General features: G+C 28.7%; 1 protein-coding gene across 5 annotated transcripts in view; it reads left to right on the plus strand.

Moving 5' to 3' along the window:
• The window catches only part of Sarm (sterile alpha and armadillo motif), a 297,807-nt gene extending 280,738 nt beyond the window's left edge, over positions 1-17,069 (plus strand). For all 5 annotated transcript variants that reach the window (XM_075364376.1, XM_075364378.1, XM_075364381.1 and 2 more), the window contains exons 11-17: positions 1,523-1,675; positions 4,751-4,833; positions 7,091-7,190; positions 8,343-8,532; positions 9,479-9,600; positions 14,502-14,750; positions 16,414-17,069. In XM_075364376.1, the coding sequence (XP_075220491.1) occupies positions 1,523-1,675; positions 4,751-4,833; positions 7,091-7,190; positions 8,343-8,532; positions 9,479-9,600; positions 14,502-14,733 (880 nt within the window). In that variant the 3' untranslated portion in view covers positions 14,734-14,750; positions 16,414-17,069. The remainder of the gene's footprint in view (positions 1-1,522; positions 1,676-4,750; positions 4,834-7,090; positions 7,191-8,342; positions 8,533-9,478; positions 9,601-14,501; positions 14,751-16,413) is intronic.
• The last annotated feature ends 363 nt before the right edge of the window (positions 17,070-17,432 follow it).

Here is a 17,432-nt window from a genome sequence, read left to right on the forward strand (position 1 = left end):
TTAAATTTGTTTATTTCATGTTCTTACCCCATCATGAAGGAAAAGACATTCATGTAAAAACCATGATAATAATGATGTACGTTTGTTCCTTCTTTCTTTTAGTCATCATCACAGTGTTCTTTTTTATTACAATAGTTATTATTTTATTTTAATTACTAACTAACAAAAATTACTTATAGGGAGTTGAATTTTTTAATTTTTATGGTGTTAAGATATCATCGTGTTTATCATAGAAACTCACTTGATTGAAATATATATAAAAAAAAAACTGCTTGCCTAATCTTTTAATAGGACTAATTAAAACTTAGTCCTCATGAACTGGGTGTTTAGCAAACTATAAAAAAGCAAATTAAATTGCCAAAAAAATATATATAAATACTATTAATTACTATTATAGTTAATAAATATAATATTATTAATATACATTATTTAATATAAATTTATTAAATCATATTTTTATTTTCTCTAATGAAGAGCTTTACAATGCTATATAAAACACCTTCCTATATCAACTAAAGCCAAGAAAAAACATATATTTCATACTTTTATATTTCAAAAGTATTATATATGTAGGAGAGGGTACAGGGTTTATATGTATCTCAGAAGTTGAGAATTTTCTCATTTCCAGAAATGATATAGCAGAATAATAGCAGAAGGAGAATAAGATAGCTTTGACATGTAGTTCTATAGTATAATGTTGAAAATTAGATTGGTTGATATGAAATTATATAATTATATATATATAATTTATAATTATATAAATTATATATATGAAATTAAAAGATCTCAAGACAAATAGCAGAGAAGAAAAGTTTGTGGTTAGAAATCTATTAAAAAGATGAACTAGGTTGATGGGCCATAAATTTAGTTAATTTGTTAATCAAAGGATATGTAGACAATCAAAAACTATAGAGGGATACAAAGTTTGGAATGTATAAAACTGATGAGTAGGGATTAACAATTATGTTAGGTTAAAAGAGTGTCATAGAAAATAAAAGAGAATAGCACTAATTAAATGATGAATACTCAAAAAGAAAACATTACCATGCATAAGTTTTGAATTATTTTGTAAATTAATAATCATCTTTAAAAAAAAGAGGTTCAAAATTACTTTGTCTTGGAATGTTAAGTTAATTAATTATAATAGAATTTATTTTTATTATTAAAATAATAATTAGATATATAATTTTATCTTTCTTTAAAATTTTTCTATATAATTTATCAATTTTCATTTTATTTAATCTGAAAGGAATGGTACTACAGGAGATAATTATGTTAAGTATTAAGATTATGTGACAGAGAGAGACAAAGCTATTTTCTTTTCTGTTGCATTTTGTTTTATTATTTTTTTACTTTAACAATATATATTAATAAACTCAATTGGTTACATTTACCAGAATAATGTCAATATTTTTTAATTGTTATAATTAAAGAAATTAAATTACTATTTGAATTTTTGATTATTTGCTGATATTTATAAAATATTTGTCATGTTATTTAATTGTATCATTTTTTGTAACAGATTTACAAGAGAATTACAAAACTTGAAGAAGATGGCAGACTATAGCAGTAAGGACACAACAAATTTAAACACATTCCTTCAGAGTATTGGAACTGAATTTTCTATTTATACATATTCCATGCTTAATGCTGGTGTTGATAAAAATTCAATTAGGTAATATACATATAACATTAATTTACTTTCTTGTTATTGAATGTTCCTTTCCTATTAATAAGTCCTTAGTATTTGTTATTTCTAAATTCCTTCAATTTATATAACAAATTTATTATTTATTTTTCAAAGAATTTTATAAAATTAAATGGATTTGAATATGTTTAGAATACGATGTAGTAGTTAAAATTGAGTTTGCTACACATTAGAGTTATTTTAATCTATTAATCAATCTGATAATGTAATTGAAGGCTTGTTTTATTAACAAAATAGTGCTTTTAGTTTTTTCAGTCCTGACCTTTTTTCTTAAATAAAAAACTCTTTCTACTTTCATTCTGTTTCATATAAGTGAGTTATTTGGAAAAATATAATAAAATAACATTTATTTCAATATTATTAATAAAATATTCTATTTTAATATAAATTTAAAAAAATTAAATTTTGAGTTTTCTGATCATTTTACAATAAATAAAAAGGATTAGGATTGTGATGTTTTCTACAAAATTTCACTGTTCTGCATAAAAGTTGCAAAATTGTACACAATGGCAACCATATATGAAAAGAAAAACTTGAAGATAGTAAAAATTCCTTTCATAGAAGGAGAAGGTAAATTAAGTCCTCACTGGAAAAAAATTGGTATGCTCAGTTTTTAAAAATTGTACAGAAAAGTATAAAACAAAAAAAAATAAAAATAAATAAAAATATAGTATTAAGGATTATTACAATTATATATTATAACCAATGAATGTACTTCAGCAAATATAAAAAAAATTATAAATAACATAGATTGTAACATTTGAAGTCAGAGAAACAGGGTAGATAGACATGACAGCTGCAGTTCTTTGATACCTAACAGTTTCAGCAAAGAAGAAAATAAATAAAAATATAAAAAAAGATCATTCAAGATAGTTTAAATAAATACCACTTATTGTCAGATGTTTTCAATTAATTTGTACCTTAGCTGATAAATACAAAGTCTAAAAATCTGTCATTTGACATTCACAATTATAAATTAAAACATCATTATACTGAGGAATGAATTTTGAGAATAATTGTTATTACAGTCTTGAATATAAAATACACATCTGGATCTATGAAAAAGAACCTATAATTTTTTCATAATTTACAAATCTTCTTCCTTTCCAACAACCAAAGGATTACATTTTTTCTCTTCTACCTCTATCCTATTCTTCTTAACGTTTTGGTTAAATCTTCTTGATTTTGCATCTGTCCTCCCTGTTCTTTTCAAACCCTTACCATTCTTTTCTTTTAATAAATTTTCATTCTTTTTTTTTATATTGAGATGTTAAAACTGCTGAATTTTTAAAATAGCTTTTATACTCCTTTTTTTGTATAAATTAAGACATGAAAGACCTTTATTTAAGATTATTCTATCCAGTTTGCTAAATTGCGCTGTTCATTTGTGTAGCTTTTTTAATGCTTAAAACATATTATATAATCAGTTTAGATATTCTCTGACTAAAATGTTTTTATTTGTGTATTTAAAATTTTTTTCATTAAATAATATGTTGTATAATACAATCAACTCCAGATTATCCGTGAGTGGTTTAATCACGTTGTGGGTTACCACCTCTCAGAAAAAAATAAATTTTTAGAAACTTATAAAGAAGCTAAAAATTTAAAGTTTTTTTGTTCTGTGATAAGTTTTATTCATTTGCTGCTTGAATGTATGCTTGTTTTTTATTTGATAATGCTGTACTACAGTTCATTGTGCGATATTATTGTGCTGTGCACAGTACGAAGTTCAATTAAAAGAAAGTGTTTTCAGTGACTAACACAACAATCAATCTATCAATCGCGTCTTATTTAAAAAAGAATGTGAAAGAGTGAAATGCACAGTTTATTCATTTTTTTTTTATGTCTGTGTATTTTTTTTCTTGTTATCTACTTTAGTTTTAATAAGTATTTATTAATGTATAATGTAGTACACACACTATTGTATGTAGAATCTATTTATGTTCATTATTAGTGCTAATGAAAATTTGTTTTATGTTAATATATATTTTGAATAAACATCTGGATATTACTTTTACCAGGTACTTAAATAGTGTAGTGCGCTGAATTTTATTATTTTTCCATTACACTTTAATATAATAAAGCGTATAAATACTGAACTAGAGTACAAGATTAGGTCATTTTAATTCATATTTATTAAATATCATTTTTGGATCATCTGTGATTTTGGATTATCCACGACCCTCTTCCCAGTTGTTATCATGGATAATTGAGGAATTGTCTGTATTTTATAACTACTAACTGAATGCATTTATGTTGATGATTCACCATCAACTACTCCTCTTTTATCCATTTATTATCGGGCCAGACTGCAGACTAAGGTCCTCCACTTAACTCTTGCTGTATACCATTCCTCCTTGAACATTTTTCCCACCTCTGTTCTCTTTTCCAGGCTTTTCTTTATACATTCTAACCATATCTTTCTTGGTTTTCCTGCAGGTCTTTCTTTAATTAAAATTTTATTTTCTACTCTTTATGTAGTATTCTTTTTTAAAGTTAGACCATCTCAGTCTGTCCTTTTCAATTCTTTCTTCTAATGTCCTAAATCCTAATTCTTGTTTTATCTTTTATTATCACAATATTTATTATTCAGTATTTTCTTACCTCTCTCCTACCTTGATTAATAAAAATTTCATCTTAATAAAAAATTTCAACAGTATTTTACTTTACTTAAGTTGTATTTACCCAAGGCTGAAACATATATTAGAATAGGGAGATAGTAACTCATGTATACTATCTGTTTACATTTCATTGTTACTTCCTTATCACCTATTAAACTTAAAATATTTCAGTAAGATCTTCTGGTCATTTACATTCTACTATCGATTCCCCAACTATCTGAATTGTAGAAATGGTGACTATACTGAAGAGGTATATTTTATGAATATATATTTATATAAGAAAAAACAAATAGTTATGTTAAAATAAAGTTGGGAACATTTCATAGAACAGAAGAATCTCTTCATATTAATTATTAAATAAAATATTCATGTATAATTTTTTATTGACTAATTTTTATAATTCTTTTGTTTTTTATTAAAGGGATCTTTCAGAAGACCAATTAATTGATGAGTGTGGAATAAAAAACAGTATTCATAGGTTAAGGATATTAGAAGAAATCAGATGTAAGCAACAATCACTTAATATTATTTGTTATTTATGTAAAACTAAAAATTCTTTCAGAAAATATTTTTCTTAATTTTTTTAAAAATAACACTGTATGAAATAAGTGTTAAAAAATTTTCTCATTTTAAATGTTATGAATGAAACATTGTTCTTATGACCTATAGAATTATCAAACTGCATCTAATGTCACCTAAACATTTAATGTTACAGCTTTGCCACTGATAAACTGGTTAATGCTGCCTACAAAAAAAAATATGTTCTAATAGAATGCTAATGTTCATTCTGAAATTTTAAACGAGTATTCATTAAATTTCTAAAAGAAAAATCTGTAAATTTTCATGTATATGTATTAAAAAGATGCTTAATTTAATTTTAAGAAATAATTATCTCTTAATATATTAATAGAAATGTATTTTTATATACATAATACTAGTCTCCTTGGTGGAGGGGTAGAGTTTCAATCTTTCATTCAGAGGTACTGAGTTGGAGTCTAGATCAGACTTCACAAGTTATTATAAATCATTATCATCTATTTTATTAAATATTATTAGTCATCAGCCTGTTGTTGCTGATATATGTATAAATAAATAATACTTACAAGATCCAAAAATAACTGTGAAATTTTTTTAAAATGATTTTTAAGAATTTACACAACTCGTAAGAGTCTTATTTTCTAAGCATCATTTTTAAGATTTTGTACTATAGTTTCCATCAAAAGTATTCTCCTTTCGTCTCAATATATTTGTCGCGCAACAGTTTTCTCATTGCTGGAAATATTTCTCTAAGTTTTCATTGTTGAAGTAGTTATATGTATCATTTTCTTTTTCACTTTACTGGTATCAGTAAGATCTTTCATTTAGTATTTTATAAGATGAAATAAAAAAAGGTCTTACAGTACAAGCTCAACTGAATAGGGAAATGAGTGTGGAGCCATCATGTTGTTTTATGGCAAAAACTGCTGCACACTCAAGGCCATATTGATAGAAAAGTTGGTGTTTGAGGATCTTGTTGTCCACTAGGTTGGACATTTTTTCACATCCTAATACATAATTTTTCCAACACTTATAAATATGATTGTTAATTCACAGTTGGTCCAAGTGGTGTAAATTCTTTGCGCACAATTCCGGGTTCTTTTTTTTTTTTGTAAAACAAATTAGCATAGCCTTAATAAACAACTGGAACTGTTGTCAGGCTTTCTTAGGTTTAGGTATTTTTCATTGACATGATGCTGATTTTACTTCTAGTTCGTTAACATAACATCAAGCCTCTTATATGATCATAGCTAGAAAGAAAGTACAAAACATTTTACTGTTGTTCACCCAAATTGTGACAAAATTTTAAATGATTATTTTTTCATCCTGTCAACAAATTTTTGGGTAAACGTATTTTGTTGCCAACTCTTCTGTTAACATTCGTTGACAGAAATTATACAAAACTGCCAACTTTTAAGACTGTTCTGTAGTTCAATGCTTCATTGATTCTTTTTGCAAACAATTTCTATAATTTCAATTGGTTAATTGTAAGCAAATGTTGGTTGGTCTTCAAGTAAATTTCACCTTTTTTTGAAAGGAAATTAACATTTATCCACTTACAAGTAAAAGCTCCTTCCTAAAACTGTCAAGGTTTAAAACAAATGCAGCAGCTAATTTCCTTAGAATAAAATAAAGGTTTTTACACATTCTTCACTTTTTATTGTCATGATATAAAAATAATTAAATTTCCTTGTTAACGCTTAAAAAAAAGCAGCAATAATAACTTACAATGATACTATGCAGACAATTATTTAAGAATTGTGTTGGTGCATGGTATATAGTGACAGATAACAGAACTACTCACATATTGTACTCAGTTCGCAGTATTTTTGGGTATATACTTTTTAAACATCCAGAACATAATGAGAAGTTTTACTGCCTGGTGATTTTCTCACAATATCTTTTTCTGTAAATAAATTAATCATGTTTTTGGTATTTTATCTTCATAATTTTAAGATGCATAGTCACAATTATGAAATATTGTAGTTAATTGTTTAGTTTTATACAATTTCATGTCTTCAAAGTATATAAAATCACTTCCACATACTCCTGTAAACTAGACAATACTTATTTCTGTCTTGTTAAATCTATTAAAATGCATGTTGAAACATACAATCAAACTGTGTGAATGAATTTACTTGTGAGATATTCATTAATACTTACGTGTATGTATAAAGCTTACAGGCGTGTCCCTGTTATAATTTTAATCTTATTTTGATTACAGCAATGGAAAGTAACTTGGCCAGTTCACAAGAACAAAACCTGGATAAATCTCTTGATGTGTTTGTCAGTTACCGACGATCAAATGGATCACAGCTTGCCAGGTAATAAAAGTGATGCAACAATGAAACATTTTACAGTCATTTAATTAAAATTAGCATTTGTAAAATTGTAGTTAATGGGTCATAATTCTTCCTAATATAATGTGTGCAGTACTGAATTCAGCATAAAACTTAATACTTGGTTGAATTTAATGAGATATATCACAAGAAATATCATTATGATATTGTATTAAAGTATACAATATGTAACAGATACGTAACTTTAGTGTTATCAACAACTTGTTTATTGTTGCAGATCATATAATTACATGTTATATTGTTTAATTTATTACTATCGTTATTGCATTATGATGCATGATATTCGATAAGTATGTGTTGTACCGCAGCAGAGTATTTATCACAGAACAGCCTGTAACTCTAAACTTTACAATTAATTTAAAAGAGAGACATTAAATTTCATACTCCTCAACGTAAAGAACTTCCTCTCTTTAAAAAAAAATTGAAAAATTGTTTTAATTATTTATTTTTCACAGCCTTGAACTGTATATTCTGTTCTTTATTATCTAAAACGAAATTTTTAATATAATTGTTTTTTATTAATCTCCACATTGAGATGATAGCATTCTTCTTTCATCTGAACAGTTCTTATTTGAAACCCAGCAGGAATGACTTTTTTATGCACTGCAAAATTCATTTATCAAGATTAAAAAAAAACAGAAGTGGGCACCTCTAACTGGGTGTCAGCCTGCAGTTACCAAATATAATAAATGAAAATGATAAATAATTTAATAGTTTTTGCTATTACTTATTATTTGATTATATTAATATAAAAAGGTAATTATTTTGGAAAAAAGGTTGTATAATATTCCTTTATTAGCACAATTTATGATTAATGTCTACATAGTGAGTTTATAAGTTTATTTTGATCTATTGTCAAATTGCCTGCGTGGTAATGTGTCCATATTTTAATATTTAATTTTTATTTATTTGTCAGATACATTAAATTAATGGTTTTGACAGCAAGGAATAAATATTAACTTATTAATTCATGTTTACCTATTACATATTATTTTGTTTTATGTATGTGTGCATGTGCATGTATGCATCCATACTTTTTAAATACTATGCAATATTATAAAGGTTTTTAAATTTATTTCATTGTATTTATACTTCCCTTTTTTTGTTTTTTTATAGTTTATTGAAGGTCCATTTACAGTTAAGAGGTTTTTCAGTATTTATTGATGTTGAGAGGTTAGAAGCTGGTAAATTTGACAATAATCTTCTTCAAAGTATTCGTCAAGCAAAACATTTCCTTTTGGTATTAACACCAAGAGCTCTTGAAAGATGTATTGCTGATAATGAATGCAAAGACTGGGTGCATCGTGTATGTATATTTATTTATTTATTTTAATTAATCTTAAAATTATTATATAAGTATTTAACATACTTATTTATACATTTAGTTGCAATATTATTTATTTATTCTGTTTAATCATATTACTTATAATAAATAAATATTTTATTCATTTGGTACATAAATATTCAATAAGTAAATTACATCAGGAATGGGTAGGTGTGCTCCTCCATTAATGAAAAATAGAAATAAAAACTGTCAGCATTGCCTAGGCAAATCAAGGGAAATATGGATAAACCTAAATCACAACGACATGACAAAATGGAAAATTAAAAATAATAAAATAGAAGATATTGAAGGTCCATATTAATATATAAAAATAATGAATATTTTAAATATGATTTAATGAACTAGTTTTTTATGAGTAGAAATTAATTTGACAGAGTGGGACTCTGCCTACATGACATTTGGTGTTGTTGGACCTCTTCTGACCTTCCTAAGTTGAGAGATTACTTCCAAACTGAAATAATTAAGAATGATTCAGGAAAAAATGAGAAGGTACAGGATGCAAAATGTATCTTGTATTTTTAGCTATGAGTAACTCTTGACTACCACGTTTTTTTTATATTAAATATTAGCTGACCATGTTGACATTGCTAATAAACAATATAAATGCCATACTTCAAACCGGATTGGTAGCATCTTTGGCTTTTATTTTGAAGGTTTTGGGTTTGAATCCTAGTTTAACTTGGTATTTTTCATTTACTACAGAATTCAACTAATCATAAAAAAGTAAGTAGGGTGACTGTAACTGGGTATTAACCTGTTGTTGCCAATGCAAATAAATAAATAATCTGAAAATAACATTTTTGTCTTGGTTGTTATTGATATAAATTTCTTATATTTTGTAAGTATAAGTATATAAGTATTAATTTGGCTTTTTAATTTTTATGTCTTTGTTTATTCCTTTTTTCAGGAGATAGTTGCCGCATTGCAATCTCAGTGCAATATCATTCCTATAATTGATAATTTCCAATGGCCTGAACCAGAAGAGTTGCCTGAAGATATGAGAGCTGTATGCCATTTTAATGGTGTCAGGTAATACATATATGTTTAAAAACTATTATAAATTTATTTTAATGTAGAATTAATCATAAGTTCATTTTACTTATTACTGAAATATTTCATGTATGAGATTTATTTTTCTAAGTATGTGAGAGTATTATATCTTAACTATGATTGTAGTAAGTGTTATAGATCTTAGTAACATACCTATGTTCTATAGCTATCAAATCAATAGAAAATTTGGGTTACCAATTGTATATTCATGCATGATGTGATAAATTATATTAGGTCATTCAGCATGGTCAGTGTACATCACACACTTATCGTGTATAACCTTATGATGCACTGATCATGTGTGATCAGTAAAAACATGGAAATTAATTAAGAAACTATTTTTAAAGATAACACTTTTTAAGATTGCATTATCCTTCTTATTTTATAAGATAACAACAAGTTTACTTATTTAAATAAAACAAAGATTTAACTATTATTCCAAATATTTGCATGTTTGATAGATAGCCATAAATGACTTTTGTTGAGTTGTTCTTACATGAAAAAAGTTGAAAAAATTAACCCTTCAGAGTTGTGAAGCCTTATTGATGATGTATTTGAAATATCTAAATTATTTAAATTTGGAATCAGTCGGATTAATGTAAACATTTTTTTCATATTTTGTGACTTATATTTGTTCTGGATTCAAGTACTCTATAAATTCCCACCTGTATCAATTTATTTTCATCCATAACTATTCACTGAAGTAGGATAAATGTTTTCTTTTGACTATTTATTATACCTTTTAAACAAATGAATCAATTTGAATATTTGCATTCCTTGCGATTTTTCCTGGTGAAACTTTACCAATTAACAATTGGTTCAGTTTCTTTGCAGACTCTAAAGTTTTAGAACTTCAGAAAGTAATAATAGAAACTGATAAAATATAAATAACAGTAAGATTTTAAGGAAATGTAGCATTTTAAAGAAGTAGATCTCTCAATATAGATTCCTATTCCTCTCTGTTTTATATGCTATTATAAAATTTCCGTGAAAACTATTTTGTATAGAAGCTGATCAATTCAATTAAAAAAACATTTTTTCTTTGCAACTTAAGTCTAATTTAAAATTAACGTATCAAAAATAGTTGTATAAAATTGGAATTATTGACCAGCAAACATTGATCATAAAATCACAGTACGGGTTAGCATGTTTGGACCAAACAGGAGTTAGAATTAGTACAGTAAATCTGTGGTTGTTGAGTCTAATCCACTATTTTTTAAATTGCTGTATTTTATGCATAACAAAATTTATTTTAGATTGAATGCTATTAAATCCAACAAATAAAAATAATTGTTGATTTGTTTTTTTACATTATGTAAATACAATTTCAATACTCACCCTAAAAACACCTTGATAAACACACTCTACACCTTAATAAACACCCATTCTCCAACTAATAATAAAAGCAAATCTCCAGAAGACTGTAAAGAAACAAAAATGTTCTGGGACCTACTCAACCTGATCGTAAATAACATCCCAAAAAATCACGTTAAACAACTAATCTGAGACTTCAACGGTCAACTAGGCAGAAAGAGAAGATACTGCGACATCACCAGAAAATGGCCCTCGCAAAAGAGAACAAATGAAAACAGACAGAAACTAATCGATCTCTACAGAAACCAACCTATTCTTGAAATCTAAATATTTCAAAAAGGGAAACCTCAAAATCTGAGAACCTGGAAACATCCCAACTACACTAAAGGAGAATGGCAACTAGATCATGTCTTCACGGACAAACTTCATCACAAAGAGATCTTTAATGTAAAAGTCCTCCAAGGAATAGGCACCAGCTAACATCAATATGTAGTCAAAATTAACATTAAATTCACTCCCCAAAGGAAGCAACAAAACCAAACCCCTAAAATTAAAAGAAAATTCGACCCTACCTAGCCAATCAAGAATGAAAATTACCAAAAAGCAACCAAAAAATAACATTCATGGATAAACTCAAAGATCTAGTCAACAACTTTAAACAGTTTGCAGAAGAATTGGCCTCAATAAAACCCCGTAAAAAAGAATCAATGGTGGAACAGTATATGTGGCAAAACAGTGGAGAAGAGACATCAAGCATGGCTGTTACACCAGTCCCACAAATCAGAAACATCCTTTTAAAATATAGTAAAACAAAGAAAAGAAACCACCTTAACCCTAATGAAATAAAAAGGCAAAACCATAAAAGACACTTAAATCAATAGAATCACAAAACCTTCAAAAAGACAACTCAAGAAATATGAACCCTAACCCTACTAATGAAGGGTGAAAACCATATTCTAGCGCATAACAATAAAGACATCGCAGAAATCCTAGCTAAATATTTCAGCAAATTCCTAAATTGTGAACAACCAACGGAACTCCTAAACTTTGACATCAGCACCCCAATAACAACACCACCAAAAAACATCAACCATCCCACAGTAATAGAAGTCTACCAAGCACTGGATGAGTTGAAGAATTACAAAGTAGTGGAAGAAGATCAGAAACAAATCTGGAAACATGCAGGAAGATCAGCAAAAATTGCCCGCATCAACAACTTGTCAACATCTAGATCAAACAACTACCAGAATACTTGAATTAGCCCTCATCTACCCTCTAGACAAAAAGGCAGACAAAACCAAGCCCCTAGATTTCCTTGGACAAAAACAAGGAAATCTCACACTAGACACAAAATACAAAATTCTTTCAAGAATCACTCTCAACAGGATCGGTTTACAACTCAAGAAAGACCTAGGAGAATACCTGGAAGGTTTCAGACCCTGTAGGAGCTGTTCAGATCAGATCATGAGTCTGAAGCTAATAATGGATTACAACAGAAAAAGAAGCAGAAACATGGTAATAACGTTTGTAGACTTCAAGAAAATACATCATAGCATCCACAGAGAATCCCTACTAAAAATTCTAAGATGTATTGGACTACATCCCAAATTAAACATGATAAACAGAAACATTTGAGATCAAAACAGGACTGTGTCAAGGCAGTGGACTCTCACTGCTACTGTTTAACTACTCTTTGGCAATGGTAATGAGGAAATAGCTCAAAAAATGCCCTCTAAAAATAAAAATAGGCCAAAAAATCAAAACAAACTGCTTTCGTTTCACCGATGACTTGGCACTGTTAGCAAACATCAACAAAGCTACTCGTAAAACAAAGATATTAGAACTTCAAAACGTTGCAAATAAATCTAGCCTCAAAATATCATTCAAAAAGACAGAAATTATGTCCCAAAAACCAACATAATTAAAAGAAGTAAACATAAACAGTAATAAAGTCAAAATAGTAACCCAATTAAATACCTCAGAGAAATAATAAAAAACAATCTAAACAAAAAACCTCAGTCCAAACAAGAACAGACAAACTAGGTAAAGCACAAATTAACCTGGTACACCTACAGTAAAAAATGTCTAATAATAAATGCAAAAATAAGACATTACAATACAGTTATAAAACCAGGAGCCACATATGCAGCAGAAACACTCGTTTTTACCTGAACAAACAATCAAGGACTGACAGACTCCAGAAAATGGAAAGAATTGGAAGAACCTGCATCAACAAAAAGTACCAGAAAAATGGGCTGTGGTGGATCATGCCCAACAAAGTCAAGTACAAAGAGTTTGAACCCATCACTAATGCCATGCGTAAGAGGACACTAGGATTCTTTGGACACATCATGAGGATGCAAGATTTGAGACTTCTAAAACAGCTAGTACAATCTCAACTTGAAAAACACCCAAGACAGGATGCAGATGGATCAGATAAATAAGGGAGGATCTGAAGGAAATTGGCCTTACACCAGAAGACACCATTAACAAGATAAAATTAAACAAAAAAATGAAGGACAAAAACACTTGCTTCACACTCACAAAAAATAAACTCACAACATGAACATTTTCAACACCAGAAAGGGTGCGGAGAAAGTACTGGGAGGACTACAAGGTCCAAACAGTCCTTTCGAAGAGACTTTTGGATAATGGACTGACTAAAGTGATCCTGTGTGGTCATAGAAGTTGGGAAAAAAGAAGATATACAATATATATAAATATATTATTATTATCTTTCATGACTATATAGGATCACTTTAGTCAGTCCATCATCCAAATCTCTTTGATGGGACTGTTTGAGCCTTGCGGTCCTCCCAGTACTTTAAGAGAGGACGTTAAAGTACTGAACCCTATATATATATATAATCTGAAATTACTGTATATTAAAATGAGGTTGTCATTCTGTTGGCTTCTGTGCCAGACTTTCTCTGTTTCTGAGAATCCTCTGCTTCTCATCCAGCAGGTTCTGGATATTTTCATATTATTTTCCTGAAACATTTAAGCTTATTTTTTTGGTGAATTAACAATCTTACAATTCTCCCCCCCTCCATCTCTCTCTCTCTCTCTCTCTCTCTCTCTCTCTCTCTCTCTCTCTCTCTCTCTCTCTCTCTCTCTCTCTCTCTCTCTCTCTCTCTCTCTCTCTCTCTCTCTCTCTCTCTCTCTCTCTCTCTCTCTCTCTCTCTCTCTCTCTCTCTCTCTCTCTCTCTCTCTCTCTCTCTCTCTCTCTCTCTCTCTCTCTCTCTCTCTCTCTGTGTGTGTGTGTGTGTGTGTGTGTGTGTGTGTGTGTGTGTGTGTGTGCGTGCATGTGTTTGTTTGAACTTCCTAAGCAGACCGTTGTATCTCTTGGCTGTATATTAATGTATTTTGTATGTAAAATTTCTCTGAAACTGATAAAATAAAAACAGCCTATTCTATTGAGTTAAGGCAAAAGTTCTTTTTGTGATATGTAGAATGCATGTACATATATATTTTAATGAATTAATTTATGCATATTAATATAAATTTAAAAAAAAAAAATAGTTTTAAAAAATTACCCATTTTATTTTTTCTTTGTTTCATTTTAGGTGGATTCATGATTATCAGGATGCATGTGTTGATAAGTTAGAAAGGTTTATGAGAGGTGAATTTACAAGAGGTGATGGTAGAGGAGGGCCGATGAGTAGTAATGCCAGTGCTAAAGGTGATGCAACTCCATCAACTCCATCATTAGTCAGACAGCCACCTACATACCAAAGGATGCACTCTAATGAGAGTGGTAAGGGCAGCGATAAGGATGGAAATGGTGGTAGAGATTGACTAGAGGGGCACGCCAGGTGATTACAGATAATTAATAAACTTTTAAATTATTTAGTTTGTCTGTTATTAAAGTTTTAATTTTTTGGAAATTGTTGATTTATTATAATTGTACTTATTATTACTTTTTTTTAATTATTGAAATTGATTAATTTAAGTTTAATTAATAATAATTTCTTCCTTTTTTTTAATGCGGCTTTAGTTAATGATGATGTCAATAATGTGAGTTGATTTATGGTTTTAATTATATAAATATTTTATTATTGTAATTTTAAGTGTGGAATAATTTAGTGTGTATTTATATACACACTAGAAAAGCTAGAAAAGCTAGCTTTGGTTGATGAGCACCTCAGCCCCAATTTGAGCTTTTTGTACAGCCACCAGGTAGTAAAGAAAATCTCCAGATTCATTTAGAGGCAGCCCCATGTCACCAAACCAGATATCAAGGATACTTTGTGTCCTTAGTATGATTCATTGTATTTTTTAGTAAAACAAATAGAATTCTAAAAGGGAGGAAAAGATTCAGAACTTTGGAAAAGTGTGGATAATAAGAAACAAACATTTTACCAATAGATGAACCATAAAATGAGACTAATAACTGAAGAAGTGCTTCAAGGCTCTCAAAGCAGTGGGCATTCATTCTGCCCAAAGCCCTCACAATTGTGAGGGTATTTTACTCAGAGAGGGAGTAGCGAATCAATGATCCCTCCCTTTGTTCTTTCATTATTCTATTGACCACCTTAAACATACATTGCAACAAGTGTATATAAGCTTTCTAAGAAAATCTTTTGTCCATTGCCGAGATTACAGAAGTAACCAATTGAATTAGAGAACACTATCATACCAAACCAATAACATGAGTACTTCAGTATAAATTTTATGTGGTTTTCTTTAATATTTTCTATAAATTAAAATACTAATTAAGTACTGATTTGTGTGTAATTTGAATTTATAATTAATGGTTTTTCAAATTTAGTTTTTATTTCTTAAAATTATGCATAATATTTATAATGGTTGTTTAAATTTGATTACTTTTCCAATTTACTACCTAATTTCATGATAAATATTTGGTATTTTTTATAACACGTTATTCACGACGTAACATTAATTTGCTATTTTATACTATCTGCCCTAGTCTTTCTTTCACACATGTAAAGAGCATTTGAAATACAAGAAGCTTCATCATTGAGATATGCTTTCTCTGAGATTAATGATGCTTACTAATCAGCATGTAATAAATAAAGCAGTGTCACTGTAGAACTGAATATTTCTACATTTTGGTGAGCTATGTTCCATATATTCAATTCGGTGAAGACAATGGGAAACAACTACACTCCTCACTTTCCCTAATAAGCCTGGGATGGGAAGCTCATCCCAGGCTTATTAGTAAACCTTATCCACCACAGGTGAATTTAATGTGAATTAAATCAATTTCACATTATGGGATTACAAAGCTGTTATTCTTGAGAACAGCTTTGTAATTTTCTTGTGCCTCATGTAAGGCTTTCTAAAATCATTATTATGAATATGAAACTTGACTTACTTATTTTGCACATATTTTTGTACATCCAAAGTATTTGAAATAACACCCAATTTCTGGGTTCAGGAAATAATTTTAATTTGTGTTTATTTTCAATTATTTTTTTATTTTTTTTATGTGAATTTATTCTTCTATGTTTACAGGCGTCGGAAATCATCCAGTCCAATGCCCACCGCCTGGCGCCCACCCACAAGTCCAAAGGGCAGGACACGACGTAAACGCGCAGTTCCATCTCGAGCACAAAGTGAAGAAGGACTTGTTGAAAGCCCTCTAGCAAGATCACCCACTCCCCCTTCACGATCGCATAGTGAAGAGGGACTTGTAGATACACCTTCTGAAATACTTTCGCCTACTCAGACATCAAGAACTAATAGTGAAGAAACTCTAGATCCATTAAGTCCTTCTCCACCTACTCGTACGCATAGTCTTGAAGGTTTAATTGAATCAGTTGCAGAAGTGCCACCTCTTCTTGAGAAGTCAGTTAGTTTAAATGAAGATCTTGATAAGATATCAGATTCTGCCATATCTGATAGTGATACATTAAAACGAAAAAAGAACTTTATGGATAGATGTGTTAATAAAGTTAGATCATTAATAAAAAAATAATGTTAGTTACATAATATGCCATACGGCTGTATTATTATACTGTACTCACCGATCTCGTAAAAAAACAATCCTTTTTTTTTTGTTTACTACTGTATTAATTATGGATGTATTTAAAAAAAGAGCTGTTAGGACACAAATTTTATCAATCAAGATTTTTAAACGTTCTATCGTAGTAGTTACATTCAGTATTTAATCATTAAAAGTTTTTTACTGTAATTTTAAATACTGCCATCTTCTTTTTTTACTGTTTAATTAATATTTTATATTTGTTGTCAGATAAAATTGTAAAAAACTACTCCTTAATAAGATTAACTTGGCTTTCATTAAAAAAAACTTCCTGTTTCATAAAAGGTAAATAATAATCCTGTCTCCTTAGCAATAGATGCTAAAATGATAGATTTTGAGAAATGTAATTCATTGCAAAAAATAAATTGTTTAACAATGTTTTATATTAATTTGTTTTATAATTTCTTTTTAAATTTTGTTCCTTTTAATTCAGGAATTCTGTTATCTGGAGATTGATTAACCTTTTACAAAAATATTATTACTGTCGAAG

The sequence above is a fragment of the Lycorma delicatula genome, chromosome 4, assembly GCF_047948215.1.
Source record: "Lycorma delicatula isolate Av1 chromosome 4, ASM4794821v1, whole genome shotgun sequence".
NCBI classification, from domain to species: domain Eukaryota; kingdom Metazoa; phylum Arthropoda; class Insecta; order Hemiptera; family Fulgoridae; genus Lycorma; species Lycorma delicatula.